Below are 14,854 nucleotides of genomic sequence, written 5' to 3'. Positions count from 1 at the left end.
GTTCTCTCTGAAGTACAAAAGATGGAGACTTTAGTGGCATTTAAACCTGTGAAGGGGGGTAAAGGGCGGGGGCAGGAGAAAGGCGGGGGGGTGGGGGGGTCACGGGGTGCGGGGGGGGGGGGTGTGGAATCGCCGTGCTAGGAAGGGACGTGGAGGTGAATGTGTGAGGGCGCAGCGGGGGGCGGGAGGAGGCGAGAAAAGGAGGGAGACAGGGGCGAGGAGAGATGAGATGAAAGGGGTGAGGGGGGGGGAAGGAGGCGACAGAGGTAAAGGAGGCGCGGGAGGGAGGGAGGGAGGTGAGTAAAAGGGGCGAGACGAGGGAAGGAAGTGGAGGTGAGCACAGGAGCTGAGGGAGAAGGTGGGATAATCAACATCAGATAGGTTTGAGCGGCGGTGAGGGTGGACGGCGAGGCCCCCGAGGGGCGGCGGGGTCTGGAGCTGAGAGGGGCTGGAGATACACAGAGGCAGAGGAGGCAGCTGAGGGAGTCTGCGGCCCTTGATGTGCGGCGGTAGGGGTAAGAGGGCGGTGAGTAGGATGCAAGAGGGCAGCCCGGGGTCTTTGAGCAACACACGAGGGGCTTGTGGCGACCTCGGCCGCAGCGGGGGTGCTGAACCCCCACAGTGTCACTCAAACATCCGCTTTACATCTCTTGTAATATATTCCTGTTGCCCCTAAACATCAGCTTGAGGGGTTCACACATTAGGTTAATAATAGAAACTGGTCATGGCGTTCCAGAGGTGCCCATCATGCACCAGAGGTTTCCCTGATGTCAGTAATGTCAGAGTTTGCAAAGAGGGTGTTGTGCCAAGGGGGCCACCCTGATTGCAAAGATGCCCACACTGAGCGCGAATGAGTACCACGGTGCAGAGACTCACTTTATGCCAAGAATGAATACTGTATGGCGGGGATGCCTGTAGGACGCGGGCTCTGTATATACTATCCCAAAGTAAGGTACGGTGTGCCCTGAGTCCTGGGTATCCTCAGAGTTGTAGCAGAGGCTGAGTTAGATGTATACTAACAGCTGATAGTGTGGGCGAGCAGTTAGACTAATCAGGAGGGTGTGGTAAGCATTTATTGTATGCACTTAATCAAGACTGATGGCACACACTCTGAGACTGAATCCAGGCCCATTAGGTAAGTATAAAACAGGTATACTTATGTTTTATTTCTAGAACCAAGCAGGACTTGGCACAGGTAAGTAGAACATGCTTTGAAATGCAAAACTTTACAAGAAAAATCCATTGTAGATTGAATTGGAACAATTACAGGTTTGCATTTGCTTTTAAAACAGTTCAGAATACATTGAAATTACTTTGGATTACTTTTGGTAACTTTTCAGTTACATCCACATTTCGGGGTGATATGCCTAGACATATCACACCGTGAGTGCTACAATACAAAGGTAAGTAAGGCATTTTTATGTTTTAAAAGTTACTTTTGCTTCATACAAAAACAAGTAAACAGAACATTTCAGAGGAAAAAACAACAACATAGGTTCATGGAGGAAAATAATGTTATTGATCTGCAGGTAAGTAAACAACCTGCAAGAATAGCTGATTGGGGCTTGAACCGAGGTTGAAGGAGGCACTCGAATAGCACCACCAGCGACTCTAGGGAGGCTGAGTGCAGAGTGCAGAGGACCAGCGTTAGCCAATGGGGCCTGGTGGCCTTAGGTCAGAGGCTGCTCACGAGCAGGCCACTGGGCTGTGAGAGCCAAGCTCTTGGCGTTGGGATCAGCACTGCAGGGGCCAACGATCAGCACTGGAGCTGCACCACCAGCGGCACAGAGGCGCCCGGGTGCAGGGTGCCAAGGAGATGTTGGGAGCCCTTTGGATTCCAGTGGAAATCTCCGGTTTGAAAGAAATCCAGCAGGCTTGACCAAGAAGGGTCCCCGAGGATGGCCACCAGCAAGAGAGGCGGGTTGGATTGCTGAGGGTTGCCTAGACACTGTCGTTTGGGCCACCCAAGGCCGGGGGCGTCGGTTCCAGGGTTGTATTTGGGCCTCAGATTTTCTTACCAGCTCCGGCCAGGGAAACCCCTCAAGTTGAGGCTTGCGGCGTCGGGTAGGAGGTCGTGGATCACCAGATCTAAGGTCAGGATTGTATGGGAGACCTACTCGTGGTGTTGGGCCACGCGAACCCGGGCCATGAGCTTTGGGTGCAGAGTGGTTTAGAACTGCGAAGCCGGCTGGATCCGGGGTCTGCGTTGGGGAGTGAGACAGAAAGGGCTGGGCTGAGGCCACCCTCACATCCTTGCTCTTTGCTGCGGGTACAGACTGCACACCGCTACCACACGAGTGACACGCTGGCAGAGGCATCCCCATATGGTGAGACTACCTGAAAAAGAAATGCACTCAGCAGCAAGGATTGGTTCCCCCTAAGTATCTGAGGACAAACGTTGAATTCAAATGGACACTCGGACACGCCAGGAGTCCCCAAAGCTGGATAAAGTAGATCTGATGTCGCTGATATGGTGCTAGCCTTTTGATCTATTGAAGCAGTGCACGCCTATTGACTGGACCAGAGGCCAGGATCGGACCAGAGACCAGGGCTGGATCAGAAACCAGGACTGGATCAGAGACCAAAAGCCAGGATCGGCCCAAAGGCCAGGATCAGACCAGAAACCAGGACTGGATCAGAGACCAGTGACCAGGATGACCAGAGAGCAGGACTGGACCAGAGATGAGGACCAGAAATCATGGACCTGGACTTGACCAGAAACCGGTACAAACTAGACACCAGAACTGGAACAGAGCATTGGACTGGACCACAGGCTGGGACCGGAACAGAGCATTGGACTGGACCAGAGATCAGGACTCTGTCAGAGACCAGGATCAGAGATCAGGGAACTGGACTGGGTCAGATATTACACCTGGAGACCACCGATCTCGCTGGACCAGAAACCAGGGTCTGTGACCGCACCAGAGAGAAAATCTGGAAACCAGAGACCTGGGAAGACCAGCGATCAGGGACCTGGACAGTAAAACAAGTAATGACCAGACCACAACCAAAGAGCGGATTAGAGACCAGGACTGGACCAGAGGATAGGGCCCTGAACTGGACCACAGATAAGGACCAAACTACAAGCAAGGAACAGACCACAGATCTGGACCGGACCTGCACCAGACGTTCTGCCCCAACAGTAAGACTCGACGGCCCAACCCCACTTCACCAGGAGTCAAAGCCTTGATAGAGGCCCTTTGCACTTCAGAGAGCTCGCAGTACTGCCGGGTCACTAGCGAGGTCGCAGTAGTGCCGGGCCACTGGTCTCTGGTCATCTGGGCCTGAATGACTGGCTCTGGGATTGTTACAAGGCTGCCATGGGCCCTGGTGCCTCAACTGCAAAACCAACACGTTGATGGACGAATGATCAAATCAATCTCAGCCATTAGTAATTACTCAGGGCCACGTCCCAATCCATCGTTTTCCGCTCACCATGCCACCACAGTGTAGACCCAGCCATATGCCAATCACTCTTGTCCCTGCTCCAAGAAGAGCAGTTCAGCCCGAACTGCCAGGCCACTCCTCCCTGAACCAAAATACAAGCAACCCAGGACAGGTTCTGCCTTCATTTGAGCTCATCAGCCAGTTACAGCTTGGTTCCAGTGACACAGTGAGCCCGATAAATTGGATTTACCAGTGGCTGGGATTAATTCAAGCATTCCATCCATCATATTTTGTATACTTCAGTTTGATGCCCTACATGCGTTGGGAATGCCCAGGCAAGGGCTCCGTGCACACTGTGTTACTGGAATGGAACCAAGTTGTACCCGGCCGATGAGCCCTAACAAGGTTAAAGCCGGTCCTGTGCTCCTTGTGTTCCGGTTCAGACAGGACCTGTCTTGCAGTTCGGACTGGTGTGTTTCCACTGAAGCAGGGCTCAGGATTGATTTGCATACATCTGGATCTAAATTTAGGTGGTATGGTGGGTGTTAGAATTGGCACCATTGGCATGAGCCTCCCTTCCAATTTTTTGCTGTTACCTCCTGTATTTTTGTTATGTTTTTGCTGGTCTAGATGCTTTGGGCGCTGTGCCACTGCTATTCAGTGCCAAAGTGCAAGTGCTCCCTATTGTAAATTGTTGTAATGGATTAGTGACTCCATGATTGGCTTATTTGGTATACATGTCAGACCGTAGTATATGATTGTGCCACCCACAGAAGCAGCTTGGGAAGTGTGGCTCAGTCCTGCCATTGCAGAGCCTGTGGGCAGTCTGAGACTGCCATGTTGACTTAGCAAGTGCACACACTTGCCAGTCCCTAAACCTACCCTTTTCTACACGTTGGTCACTCCTAAGGTAGGCCCAGGGTAACCCCATTGGGCAGGGTGCATTGTATGTTAAAGGTAGGACATGCCCTGGTGTGTGTTGCATGTCCTGATAATGAATTACAGCCAATTTAGTTGTTCACGATTGCAAGGCTATCTGTTCCCATAGGCCAGAATGGGCAGTTTGATTGTGACATCTTATAATCATAACTGACCCTAGGAACAAGATAGGAAAATAAAGTTTAGTATGCCTGAGCTCAGAACGTTAAAATACAAATTTTAGTGTGGGTGGTTTTTACATTCTGTGTTTGAAAATACCACTTTTAGAAAGTAGGTATTTTCTTGCCTAACCATCCAGTATGCCTCTGCTAGGTTTGTGTATTCCATGTCTGGTTTGTGAGTGACAGGGGGCTGGAGAGGGCTTTGGCTCCAGCAGTCTGATGGGTCAGGGCTGAATAGGACCTGCATTGAATAGAGAGTAGGGGGTGGAGCTTTCCTTTGACTTACCTGACCCCTTATAGATAGAGACTAGGGGGACGTGATTTCCTTTCAGCTACCTGAGCCCGGTAACTTTCAACAATGCTGTCTTCACCTCCTGCCAGGAAGCTGCACAGAACTGGTTTTGGCTGTGCACAGGCACCCTCTGCCTTCAGAGGACAAAGGATTTTGCAGTATAAATATTGAGACCCAGAACGTAAGATCACTTATGGGAACCAAGACGAACCTTTGCCAAGAAGAAGAACCAAGAAAGCTGAAGGAGGAGATGCCCCTGTGCTGTGCTATTTCTAGGGTTGGCCTACATTGGTTACTTTATTTTCCAAGGAAAGAAGAAGAGGACATTTGTGAACTTTTCATCATCTTGAAGAAGAATCTCCAAGGGCTTGAAGTGTGCTTGCCTCCTGCCTAAAGTCTCAAGGATACAAGACTTCACCACCAGCCCCCCCCTGAATTCCCTTGCTGGGAATTGAAGTGCCTACTGTTGTTTGGGGCCCTCTGAGAAGACTGTGTGTCGCTGGGAGCTGGAAGTGTGAAGCATTGAGGAGAAGCGTGTCGCCGCCGCAGCAGTTGCCGTCGCATTGCCGAAAAAGCGTGCTGTCGCCGCAGCTGTTCACCGTCGCACCACCGACGAAGCATGTTGCATCACCAGAGAAGCGCATTGCCGCCGCAGAGGTCGCCGTCACATCACCGAAGAAGCATCTCGCAGGGCCTGCCATGGCTCAGAAGTTACCAAGTTCGCCGCATGGCCGTCGGTCGTGCACGCATCGCATCCAACGTTGCCGCATCGCATCAAGGACGCCATTTTGTTGCATCGCACTGGATCGTCGCATCGCATCGAGGCGCCATCTTGTCGCATTGTCACTGGGCCGCAGTAAGAAACGGCGTACCAACACCTCACACAGTAAGGAAGTGACGCATCACCTCCACTGCGCAGCAGTAAGAAACCAACGCATCCACTCCCCTGAGTGTAAGGAACGAGGCATCAACTTCCCTGAGACCCTTTTGTTTGCGTTGCATGACACATCTAAGGTACTTTGAGAGTAAAGTGTCGCATTTACCATCTACATTGAACTAAGCTATTTTCCACCATTTTAAAGACTTATTTTTGATTACAGTATTGTGGATTTTGTCGTTTGGTCTTGTGTTAAGTCTAGTAAAGGTTACTTACTTTTCTAAACTGGTGTGGTGTCCATTTGTAGTTTTTTCACTGTATTGCTGTATGTATTCACAAATGCTTTACACACTGCCTCTGAGATAAGCCTGTTTGCTCGTGCCAAGCTACCAAGGGGGTGAGCAGGGGATATTTAGTAGTGTAGTCCCCTTACCCTGACTAGAAGCAAGGGTCCCTATTCGCACAAAGGTGCAAACCATTGCCAACTAGAGACCCCCATTACTAACAGTGGGTGAAAAACAATGGATTGGAATTCGCCCCTGATTAATTACCAGTGACTGAGATTAATGCAAGCATTCCACCCATCATATTCTGTATACTTCAGTTTGATGCCCTACATGCGTCGGGAATGCCCAGACAAGGGTTCCGTGTGCACTGTGGTACTGGAATGGAACCAAGTTGTACCCGGCCGATGAGCCCTAACAAGGTCGAAGCCGGTCCTGGGTTCCTTGTGTTCCGGTTCAGGGAGGACCTGCCTTGCAGTTGGGGCTGGAGTGTTTCCACTGTAGCAGGGGTCAGGACTGATTTGCATTCGGCTGGATCTAAATTTAGGTGGTATGGTGGGAAAAAAATGATAGATTGGAATGTGCCTCTGAGTAATTACTGGTGGCTGAGATAGATTCATGCATTTCATCCATCACTGTATAATTGATGGGCCCGGGTGCAAGCAAGGACATAAATGCCCATTTCACTGCTGTTGGAGTAGTAAAACACAACATAGTCAGGGTTGCCACTGCACTTGCTTCACCAATGGTTGCTGACAGTGTCAGTGATTGTTACAAGGATTGCCCATCTCCCGTTGAGCTGTGAGTTTTGCGGGTCCTGGAGCCCTGGCTTGACCGGTGCCAGTATCTGACCCTAGGCGCCTGTCCTGGTTCCTCTCATTAACAACTCCTCCTCCTCTTCCTCAGCAGGCCCCGGGTGAGCTCAAGATGGCGGGCTCCGTGGCCTCCTACGACCAGCTGGTTCGCCAGGTGGAGGCGCTGAAGAAGGAGAACTGCCACCTCCGCCGGGAGCTGGAGGACAACTCATCCCACCTGTGCAAGCTTGAGAACGAGACCTCAGACATGAAGGTGAGCAGAGTGGAAGACGAAGGGCAGGTACAGGGGAGAACGCAAGACGAGAGAGCGCAAGCAAGAGGGGGAACTGCAAGCAAGAGGGGTGAGCGCAAGCAAGAGGGGGAACTGCAAGCAAGAGGGGGAACTGCAAGCAAGAGGGGTGAGCGTAAGCGAGAGGGGGAACTGCAAGCAAGAGGGGTGAGCGCAAGCAAGAGGGCAGAGCGCAAGCAAGAGGGCAGAACGCAAGCAAGAGGGGTGAGCGCAAGCAAGAGGGGGAACTGCAAGCAAGAGGGGTAAGTGCAAGTAAGAGGGTAGAGTGCACGCAAGAGGGCAGAGCGCAAGAAAGAGGGCAGAACGCAAGCAAGAGGGGTGAGCGCAAGCATGAGGGGGAACTGCAAGCAAGAGGGGTGAGTGCAAGTAAGAGGGCAGAGTGCACGCAAGAGGATGAGCGCAAGCAAGAGGGGGAACTTCAGGTAAGAGGGGGAACTGCAGGCAAGAGGGGGAACTGCAGCCAAGACGGGGAACTGCAAGCAAGAGGGGTGAGCGCAAGCAGGAGGGGGAACTGCAAGCAAGAGGGGGTCCTGCAGGCAAGAGGGGGAACTGCAAGCAAGAGGGGTGAGCGCAAGAGGGAATTGTGCAAGCTGGGAGAGTGCAAGTGCTCTGAGAGCACAATCAGGAGGGGTGAGCGCATGATAGAGGGTGGAGTGTGGAGCGGGCAGATCTTGGAGTCTGGGAATCACACGCTAGGGGAAGGAGAAGGCTGGCCTCACATGTCTGCTGGGAGCTGCAAGGAGTGCGGTGCTCCCACGAGACCCCCAGAATAGGGACTGTCCCTCCCTTCCTAAGGGATCAACTCTGTGAATCGTTGGTGACCCCAAACTAGAACACAGTGCTTGGAATCCAACGGTCTCTCACTAGTCAGGGCCCACTCATATGCATTCCCATTGGCTGGCAAGAATGTGGTGGTATTCCAGTATGTTCTAATGGACAGTGGGTGCCACCAGCCAAAGTGACTTCAGCCTCAGAGCTTAAAGGGCTCTAAGACTGCAGTGCACAGAGATGACCGGCTTTGGTGCACAGACCCACATGATTTCAGGGTCAGAGCAGCCTTAGCAGCGGTGTGGGAGAGGGTTGTTTTTCAGCTGGTATATAGTAGTAGCTGCTCTCTGAGAGATGAGTGGGCACCTGGCACTTAGTAGCTGCTCTCGTCTAGATGGGGGGGTTAGCTAGCATACGGTAGGTAGCTGCTGTCTGTCAGATGGCTACATTACCTGGCATGTAGTAGCTGCTCTCTTGCAGACGGGTTGGTCAGTGGGTATGTATTACCTATTATTCAGCAGAGGGTCAGTTAGCTGGCATTCAGTATTTGCTCTCTCTTGGATGGGTGGGTTAGTTGGCATGTATTTCCTACTGTGTGACAGGCGGTGATCTAGGTAGGAATTTGAGCAGAGGTCATGTTTGGTACTAGGATTGGGCTTGACATTAGGGCCTGTTTTTGAGGATTGTATGGGTATTAGGGCTGGAGGTGGGGCTACATCTGGCTTTGGGTTAAGCTTGCCTGTGGCTTTGCATTAGGCCTGGAGTTAGGGCTTTGCATTTGCATGTTACTGAGGCTTGAAATCAAGCTTGGTGTTGGCCTGGTATGAGGGATCGATGCTGGGGCTTCACATTGTGGCTGGCCTGAAGCTGGGGTTGACGGTGGGGAATGGTGTTGGCTTGACATACTAGGGCCTGGCATTGGATCTTGGTGTTTGGTGTTATGTTTGGTGTTGGTTAGATGTTGGGGCGTGGCGTTAGGGATCGATGCAGGGGGTTGACAGTGGTGATTGGTGTTGGTTTGACATACTAGGGCCTGGAATTGGATCATGCTGTTATTTTGGTCTTGGTTAAATGTTGGGGCATGGCATTAGGAATTGGTGCAGAGTCTTTTCATACTGACATGATGAGACTTGGCTTCGGGGTCTGGTATCGGGCCTAAGCTTTGGCGTCTGTTGCGGCTTGGTGATGGGGCTTGGCATTAAGGTCTGAGCTTGGGGCTTGCTATTGGCATCTAGTGTTGGAAATTGGCATTGTTGGCCTGGCATTCAGGCTTAGCATTGGGGGTCTGACAATGGGACTATGCTTTGGTGAATGGCACTAGGGCTTGGTCTTGGAATCTGACATTGGGGCTTGGCGATGTGGCTTAGCAATAGGGTTTGGAATTGGGGCTGAGTCTCACCTTGGAACTTGACTTTGGGGTCTGGCATTGGCTTTGGCGAGGGCGTCTGGTGTTGTGTGTTGGCGATGGGCTTTGTCACTAGGGGGTGTGTCCTGGTGCTTTGTGTTGGGTTCCGACATTGGGCTTGGCACTGGGGTCTGGTGTTGGAGCTTGACCGTGGGTGTATTGCAGTATGGTTTGGCACTGATGGATGGCATTGGGGCTTGGAAATGGGGCTTAGCACTGGGGGGGATGATGGCGTTAATGTCTGGACTTGGCCATGGCATCTGGTTGGAGGCTTGACATAGTGGATTTGGTGTTGGGGATTGACCTTGGGGTCTGGTAGCGGGGCTTGGCATTGATGTATGGCATTGGGGTGGCACTGAACTGGCATTGGGCTGAGGTTTCATGCTGTCTCCCACTATCACATGCTGTCACCCTTTCAGGAAGTGTTGAAGCACCTTCAGGGGAAGCTGGAGCACGAGGCGCGGGTGATGGTCTCTTCCGGACGAACGGAGGTGCTGGAGCAGCTTCGAGGTGAGTATCCTTGACCCTCACTGGGCTCTGTCCATTGGCTCTCTTCTGTCACTGAGGGTGCTGTGCTCTCACTGAGGGGGTTGTGCTCTAAGGATGATGTTGTGCTCTCAAAAAGGGCGCTGTGCAGTCACTGAGGTTCCAATGTCCTCTCTAGTGGTGGTGTATCTTTACTGATTGTTCTGTGTCACTTTTGAAGGGGCTTTGTTACCACTGAGGGTGCTGTGTCCTCACTGAGGGTTCTGTGTCCTCACTGAGGGTGCTGTGTCCTCACTGAGGGTGCTGTGTCCTCTCTGAGGGTTCTATGTGCTCACCGGAGGAGCAGTGACCTCTCTGGGGGTTCTATGTCATCTCCAAGGGTGCTGTGTCCTCCCTGAGGATGTTGTGTCCTCAGCAGCAGGGCAGTGTCACACCTGACTGTGCTGTGTCCTCACTGAGGGTGCAGTGTCCTCTCTGAGGGTGCAGTGTCCTCTCTGAGGGTTCTATGTCATCTCCAAGGGCGCTGTGTCCTCACTGAGGATGTTGTGTCCTCACTGAGGGTGCTGTGTTCTCACTGAGGATGTTTTGTCCTCACTGAGGGTGCTGTGTCCTCACTGAGGAAGTTATGTCCTCACTGAGGCTGCTGTGGCCTCTCTGAGGGTGCTGTGTCCTCACTGAGGATGCTGTGTCCTCACTGAGGGTGCTGTGTCCTCACTGAGGATGTTGTGTCCTCACTGAGGGTGCTGTGTTCTCACTGAGGATGTTTTGTCCTCACTGAGGGTGCTGTGTCCTCACTGAGGATGTTATGTCCTCACTGAGGCTGCTGTGTCCTCTCTGAGGGTGCTGTGTCCTCACTGAGGATGTTGTGTCCTCACTGAGGGTGCTGTGTCCTCACTGAGAAGGTTGTGTCCTCACTGAGGGTGCTGTGTCCTCGCTTAGGGTGCTGTGTCCTCTCTGGGGGTTTGATGTGCTCACTGGAGGAGCAGTGTCCTCTCTGAGGGTCCCATGTCATCTCTGAGGGTGCTGTGTCCTCCCTTAGGATGTTGTGTCCTCAGCAGCAGGACAGTGTAACACCTGACTGTGCTGTGTCCTCATTGAGGGTGCAGTGTCCTCTCTGAGGGTGCTGTGTCCTCACTGAGGATGTTGTGTCCTCACTGAGGGTGCTGTGTCCTCACTGAGGATGTTGTGTCCTCACTGAGGGTGCTGTGTCCTCACTGAGGATGTTATGTCCTCACTTCACTGAGGGTGCTGTGTCCTCACTGAGGCTGCTGTGTCCTCTTTGAGGGTGCTGTGTCCTCACTGAGGATGTTGTGTCCTCACTGAGGGTGCTGTGTCCGCACTGAGAAGGTTGTGTCCTCACTGAGGGTGCTGTGTCCTCACTGAGAAGGTTGTGTCCCCACTTAGGGTGCTGTGTCCTCTCTGAGGGTTCTATGTCATCCTCAAGGGTGCTGTGTCCTCTCTGAGGGTTCTATGTCATCTCCAAGGGTTCTATGTCATCCCTAAGCGTGCTGTGTCCTCACTGAGGATGTTGTGTCCTCACTGAGGGCGCTGTGTCCTCACTGAGGATGTTGTGTCCTCACTGTGGGTGCTGTGTCCTCACTGAGGATGTTATGTCCTCACTTCACTGAAGGTGCTGTGTCCTCTTTGAGGGTGTTGTGTCCTCACTGAGAAGGCTGAGTCCTCACTGAGGGTGCTGTGTCCTCACTGAGGATGTTGTGTCCTCATTGAGGGTGCTGTGTCCTCACTGAGGATGTTGTGTCCTCACTGTGGGTGCTGTGTCCTCACTGAGGATGTTATGTCCTCACTTCACTGAGGGTGCTGTGTCCTCTCTGAGGTTTCTATGTCATCCTCAAGGGTGCTGTGTCCTCTCTGAGAGTTCTATGTCATCTCTGAGGGTGCAGTGTCCTCTCTGAGGGTCCTATGTCATCCTCAAGGGTGCTGTGTCCTCACTGAGGATGTTGTGCCTCATCAGCAGGGCAGTGTCACACCTGGCTGTGCTTTGTCCTCGTTAATGCTAAGCTACCCCCACTGTATGGTGATTTGATTTGTCCTTCTTTCTCCGTCAGCTCTGCAGATGGACATCACAGGACTCTATAACCTCCAGTTTCCTGCAGCCCCCCACCTGATGGGCTGTGAGGGTCCCTGCGGTCCTGTCCAGGGGCCCGAGGAAAGCCCCCCGCACCCCTTCCCGCTGCAGAGTAAGGGGAGCCTGGGGGACCTGAGCCGGGCTGCTGTCTTGCACTTGGAAGAACTTGACAAGGAAAGGTGAGTGCAGCCTCCCACTCAGGGGCTCACACCCTGGTGACGTCATCACAGGGTTCATCGCTTGACATCGCTCCTTTCTTAGGGTGTCCATCACGTGACTGCCACTCCATCCTCAGGGTGTCGTCATGTAACCATTGCTTCGTCTCAGTGTATGTGCTGTGCCTTTCTCTCTTTCCCCAAGCTGTCTGTTGCATGGCTTTCACTCTGTCCCCAGGGTGTCTTTCATGGCTGTCTGTTCTCAGGTTGTCTGTTGCATGGCTGTCTCTCTGTCCCCAGGGTGTCTTTCATGGCTGTTTGTTCTCAGGGCGTCTTTTGCACGGCTGTCTCTATGTCCACATCATACTGCCTGTCTGTTCTGGGTGTCAATCTGGTACTCGTCTCTCCAGGGTGTCAATCTATTACCGGTCCCTCTTTCCGCGTCTCAGTCTGGTCTATCACCCCAGGGTGTCTGTCTAATATTTGACACTTCGCTCCTTCAGGGTCTGTTAGCACTTGTCATTCGGGGTATCATTCTAGTAACTATCTCGTCTTTAGTTTGGCAGTCTTGTACCTCTCTCCGGCCTGTCCGTCTAGTACCCGTCTCTTCTTCCTCAAGGTGTCATTCTAGTACCACTATATTTTTCAGGGTCTCAGTCACCCACCTGTCCTCTCCCCCACTCACAGACAGGTGTTTCTCTTCTGTTGTTTCATGGCCCCACTATAGTACCTGTCACTTCAGGATTTCAGTCTAATATGTGCACATCTCTCTCAGGTACTTGTCTCTTTTTCTTCGACAGGGTGTCAGTCTTATACATGTCGCTTCAGAATGTTAGTCTAGTATCTGTCTCTACTTCCTCGGGCCCCATTATAGTATCAGTTTATTCTTCAGGGTTGTAGTCTAGATCCTGCCTCTCCAGGGTGTTAGTCTAGTGCCTGTCGCTCCAGGGTCTCAGTCTAGTGCCTGTCGCTCCAGGGTCTCAGTCTAGTACCTGTCACTCCAGGGTCTCAGTCTAGTACCTGTCGCTCCAGGGTCTCAGTCTAGTACCTGTCACTCCAGGGTCTCAGTCTAGTACCTGTCATTCCAGGGTCTTAGTCTGGTACTTGTCTCTTCTTCTGGGGCTCGGTCTTGTACCTGTCACTCCAGGGTCTCAGCCTGGTACTTGTCACATTTTCAAAGTCTTAGGCTGGTTCTAGTTGTTTCTTCTGGGGCTCATTGTACTGCCTGTCTCTTCAGAGTGTCAGTGCAGTGCCTATCTTTCTCTTCATCAGGGTCTCCGTCTAGTATTCATTAGGGTCTCACACTAGTACCCGTTTCCTCTCTAAGTTCTCAGTCGAGTGCCTGTTTCTTCAGGGTCTCCGTCTAGTACCTGTCTCCTCTTGAAGGCCTCAGTCTAGTACCTGTATTTCCAGAGTGTCAGTGCAGTGCCTGTCTGTTTCTCTTCTTCAGAGTCTCCGTCTATTATTCTTCAGGGTCTCCGTCTAGTACCTGTCTCTCTCTAGGGTCTCAGTCTAGTACTTGTCTCTCCAGAGTGTCAGTGTAGTGCCTGTCTGTTTCTCTTCTTCAGGGTTTCTGTCAAGTAGTCTTCAGGGTCTCACACCAGTACCTATCCCCTCTTGAGGGTCTCATTTGAGTGCCTGTTTCTTCAGGGTCTCTCTCTAGTACCCGTCTCCTGTCTAGGGTCTCAGTTGAGTACCTGTTTCTTCAGGGTCTCTCTCTAGTACCTGTCTCCTCTCTAGGGTCTCAGTCTAGTACTTGTCTCTCCAGAGTGTCAGTGCAGTACCTGTCTGTTTCTCTTCTTCAGGGTTTACGTCAAGTATTCTTCAAGGTCTCACACTAGTACCCGTCTCCTCTCTAGGTTCTCAGTCGTGTGCCTGTTTCTTCAGGGTCTCTCTCTAGTACCTGTCTCCTCTTGAGGGTCTCAGTCTAGTACCTGCCTCTCATGAGTGTCAGTGCAGTACCTGTCTGTTTCTCTTCTTCTGGGTCTCCATCTAGTATTCTTCAGGGTCTCACACTAATACCTGTCTACTCTTGAGGGTCTCAGTCGAATGCTTGTTTCTTCAGGGTCTCCGTCTAGTACCTGTCTCCTCCCGTGGGTCTCATTTGAGTGCCTGTTTCTTCAGGGTCCCACACTAGTACCTGTCCCCTCTTGAGGGTCTCAGTCGAGTGCCTGTTTCTTCAGGGTCTCACACTAGTACCTGTCTCCTCTTGAGGGTCTCAGTCGAGTGCCTGTTTCTTCAGGGTCTCTCTCTAGTACCGATCTCCTCTCTAGGGTCTCAGTTGAGTGCCTGTTTCTTCAGGGTCCCACACTAGTACCTGTCTCCTCTTTAGGGTCTCAGTCGAGTGCCTGTTTCTTCAGGGTCTCACACTAGTACCTGTCTCCTCTTGTAGTGTAGTTCCTATTTTCCCTATAGGCCGTGCGCATTGGAATAACATAAACAGCAGTGTAGACGTAGGACTGCGGTCTTCTAGGTCTCTACTGACTATGTTAGACTTAATTTAGGTTTGCGCCAGCTAGCTCAGAGGTCACTGGAAACTTTCTTGACTGAATAGGAAGTGATCAGCTTCCCTGGCTCAGACAAGAAGGGATTCAGCTTCCGACAACCGCATAAACATGACAACTTTGCTCCTCAGAATAAGAGTCAATCTCTAGAGTCGTGTGAAACAATAGACAGCCATTTCACTCAGTCAGTTGTGCAGATTTACTTTCACCAGAATGCAGAGAATAGAGAGACGGGCGTTTTCAATAAAAGATATTATTTATTGAGCAGTCTTCCTTCTCATGCAAGAGAAATGAATTGCCACAATTGCAAGACTTGTTATTATAAAAAGTGCGTACAGTAAAAGGAGTATTACGAAATAATACTGTAAAAGCATTGATATGGTTTCTTAGCCATAAGATGGTTAAA

The 14,854-nt window shown here is 51.7% G+C and overlaps 1 protein-coding gene across 1 annotated transcript in view; it reads left to right on the top strand.

Moving 5' to 3' along the window:
• APC2 (APC regulator of Wnt signaling pathway 2) overlaps positions 1-14,854 on the top strand; it is a 218,575-nt gene that overhangs the window by 88,778 nt on the left and 114,943 nt on the right. Inside the window, exons 2-4 of the mRNA XM_086946654.1 lie at positions 6,847-7,008; positions 9,637-9,727; positions 11,770-11,968. Of these exons, the coding sequence (XP_086802780.1) occupies positions 6,868-7,008; positions 9,637-9,727; positions 11,770-11,968 (431 nt within the window). The 5' untranslated portion in view covers positions 6,847-6,867. The remainder of the gene's footprint in view (positions 1-6,846; positions 7,009-9,636; positions 9,728-11,769; positions 11,969-14,854) is intronic.

Source organism: Lissotriton vulgaris, chromosome 12 (assembly GCF_964263255.1).
Source record: "Lissotriton vulgaris chromosome 12, aLisVul1.2, whole genome shotgun sequence".
Lineage (NCBI taxonomy): Eukaryota > Metazoa > Chordata > Amphibia > Caudata > Salamandridae > Lissotriton > Lissotriton vulgaris.
This window is presented reverse-complemented; position numbering and strand designations above follow the sequence as displayed.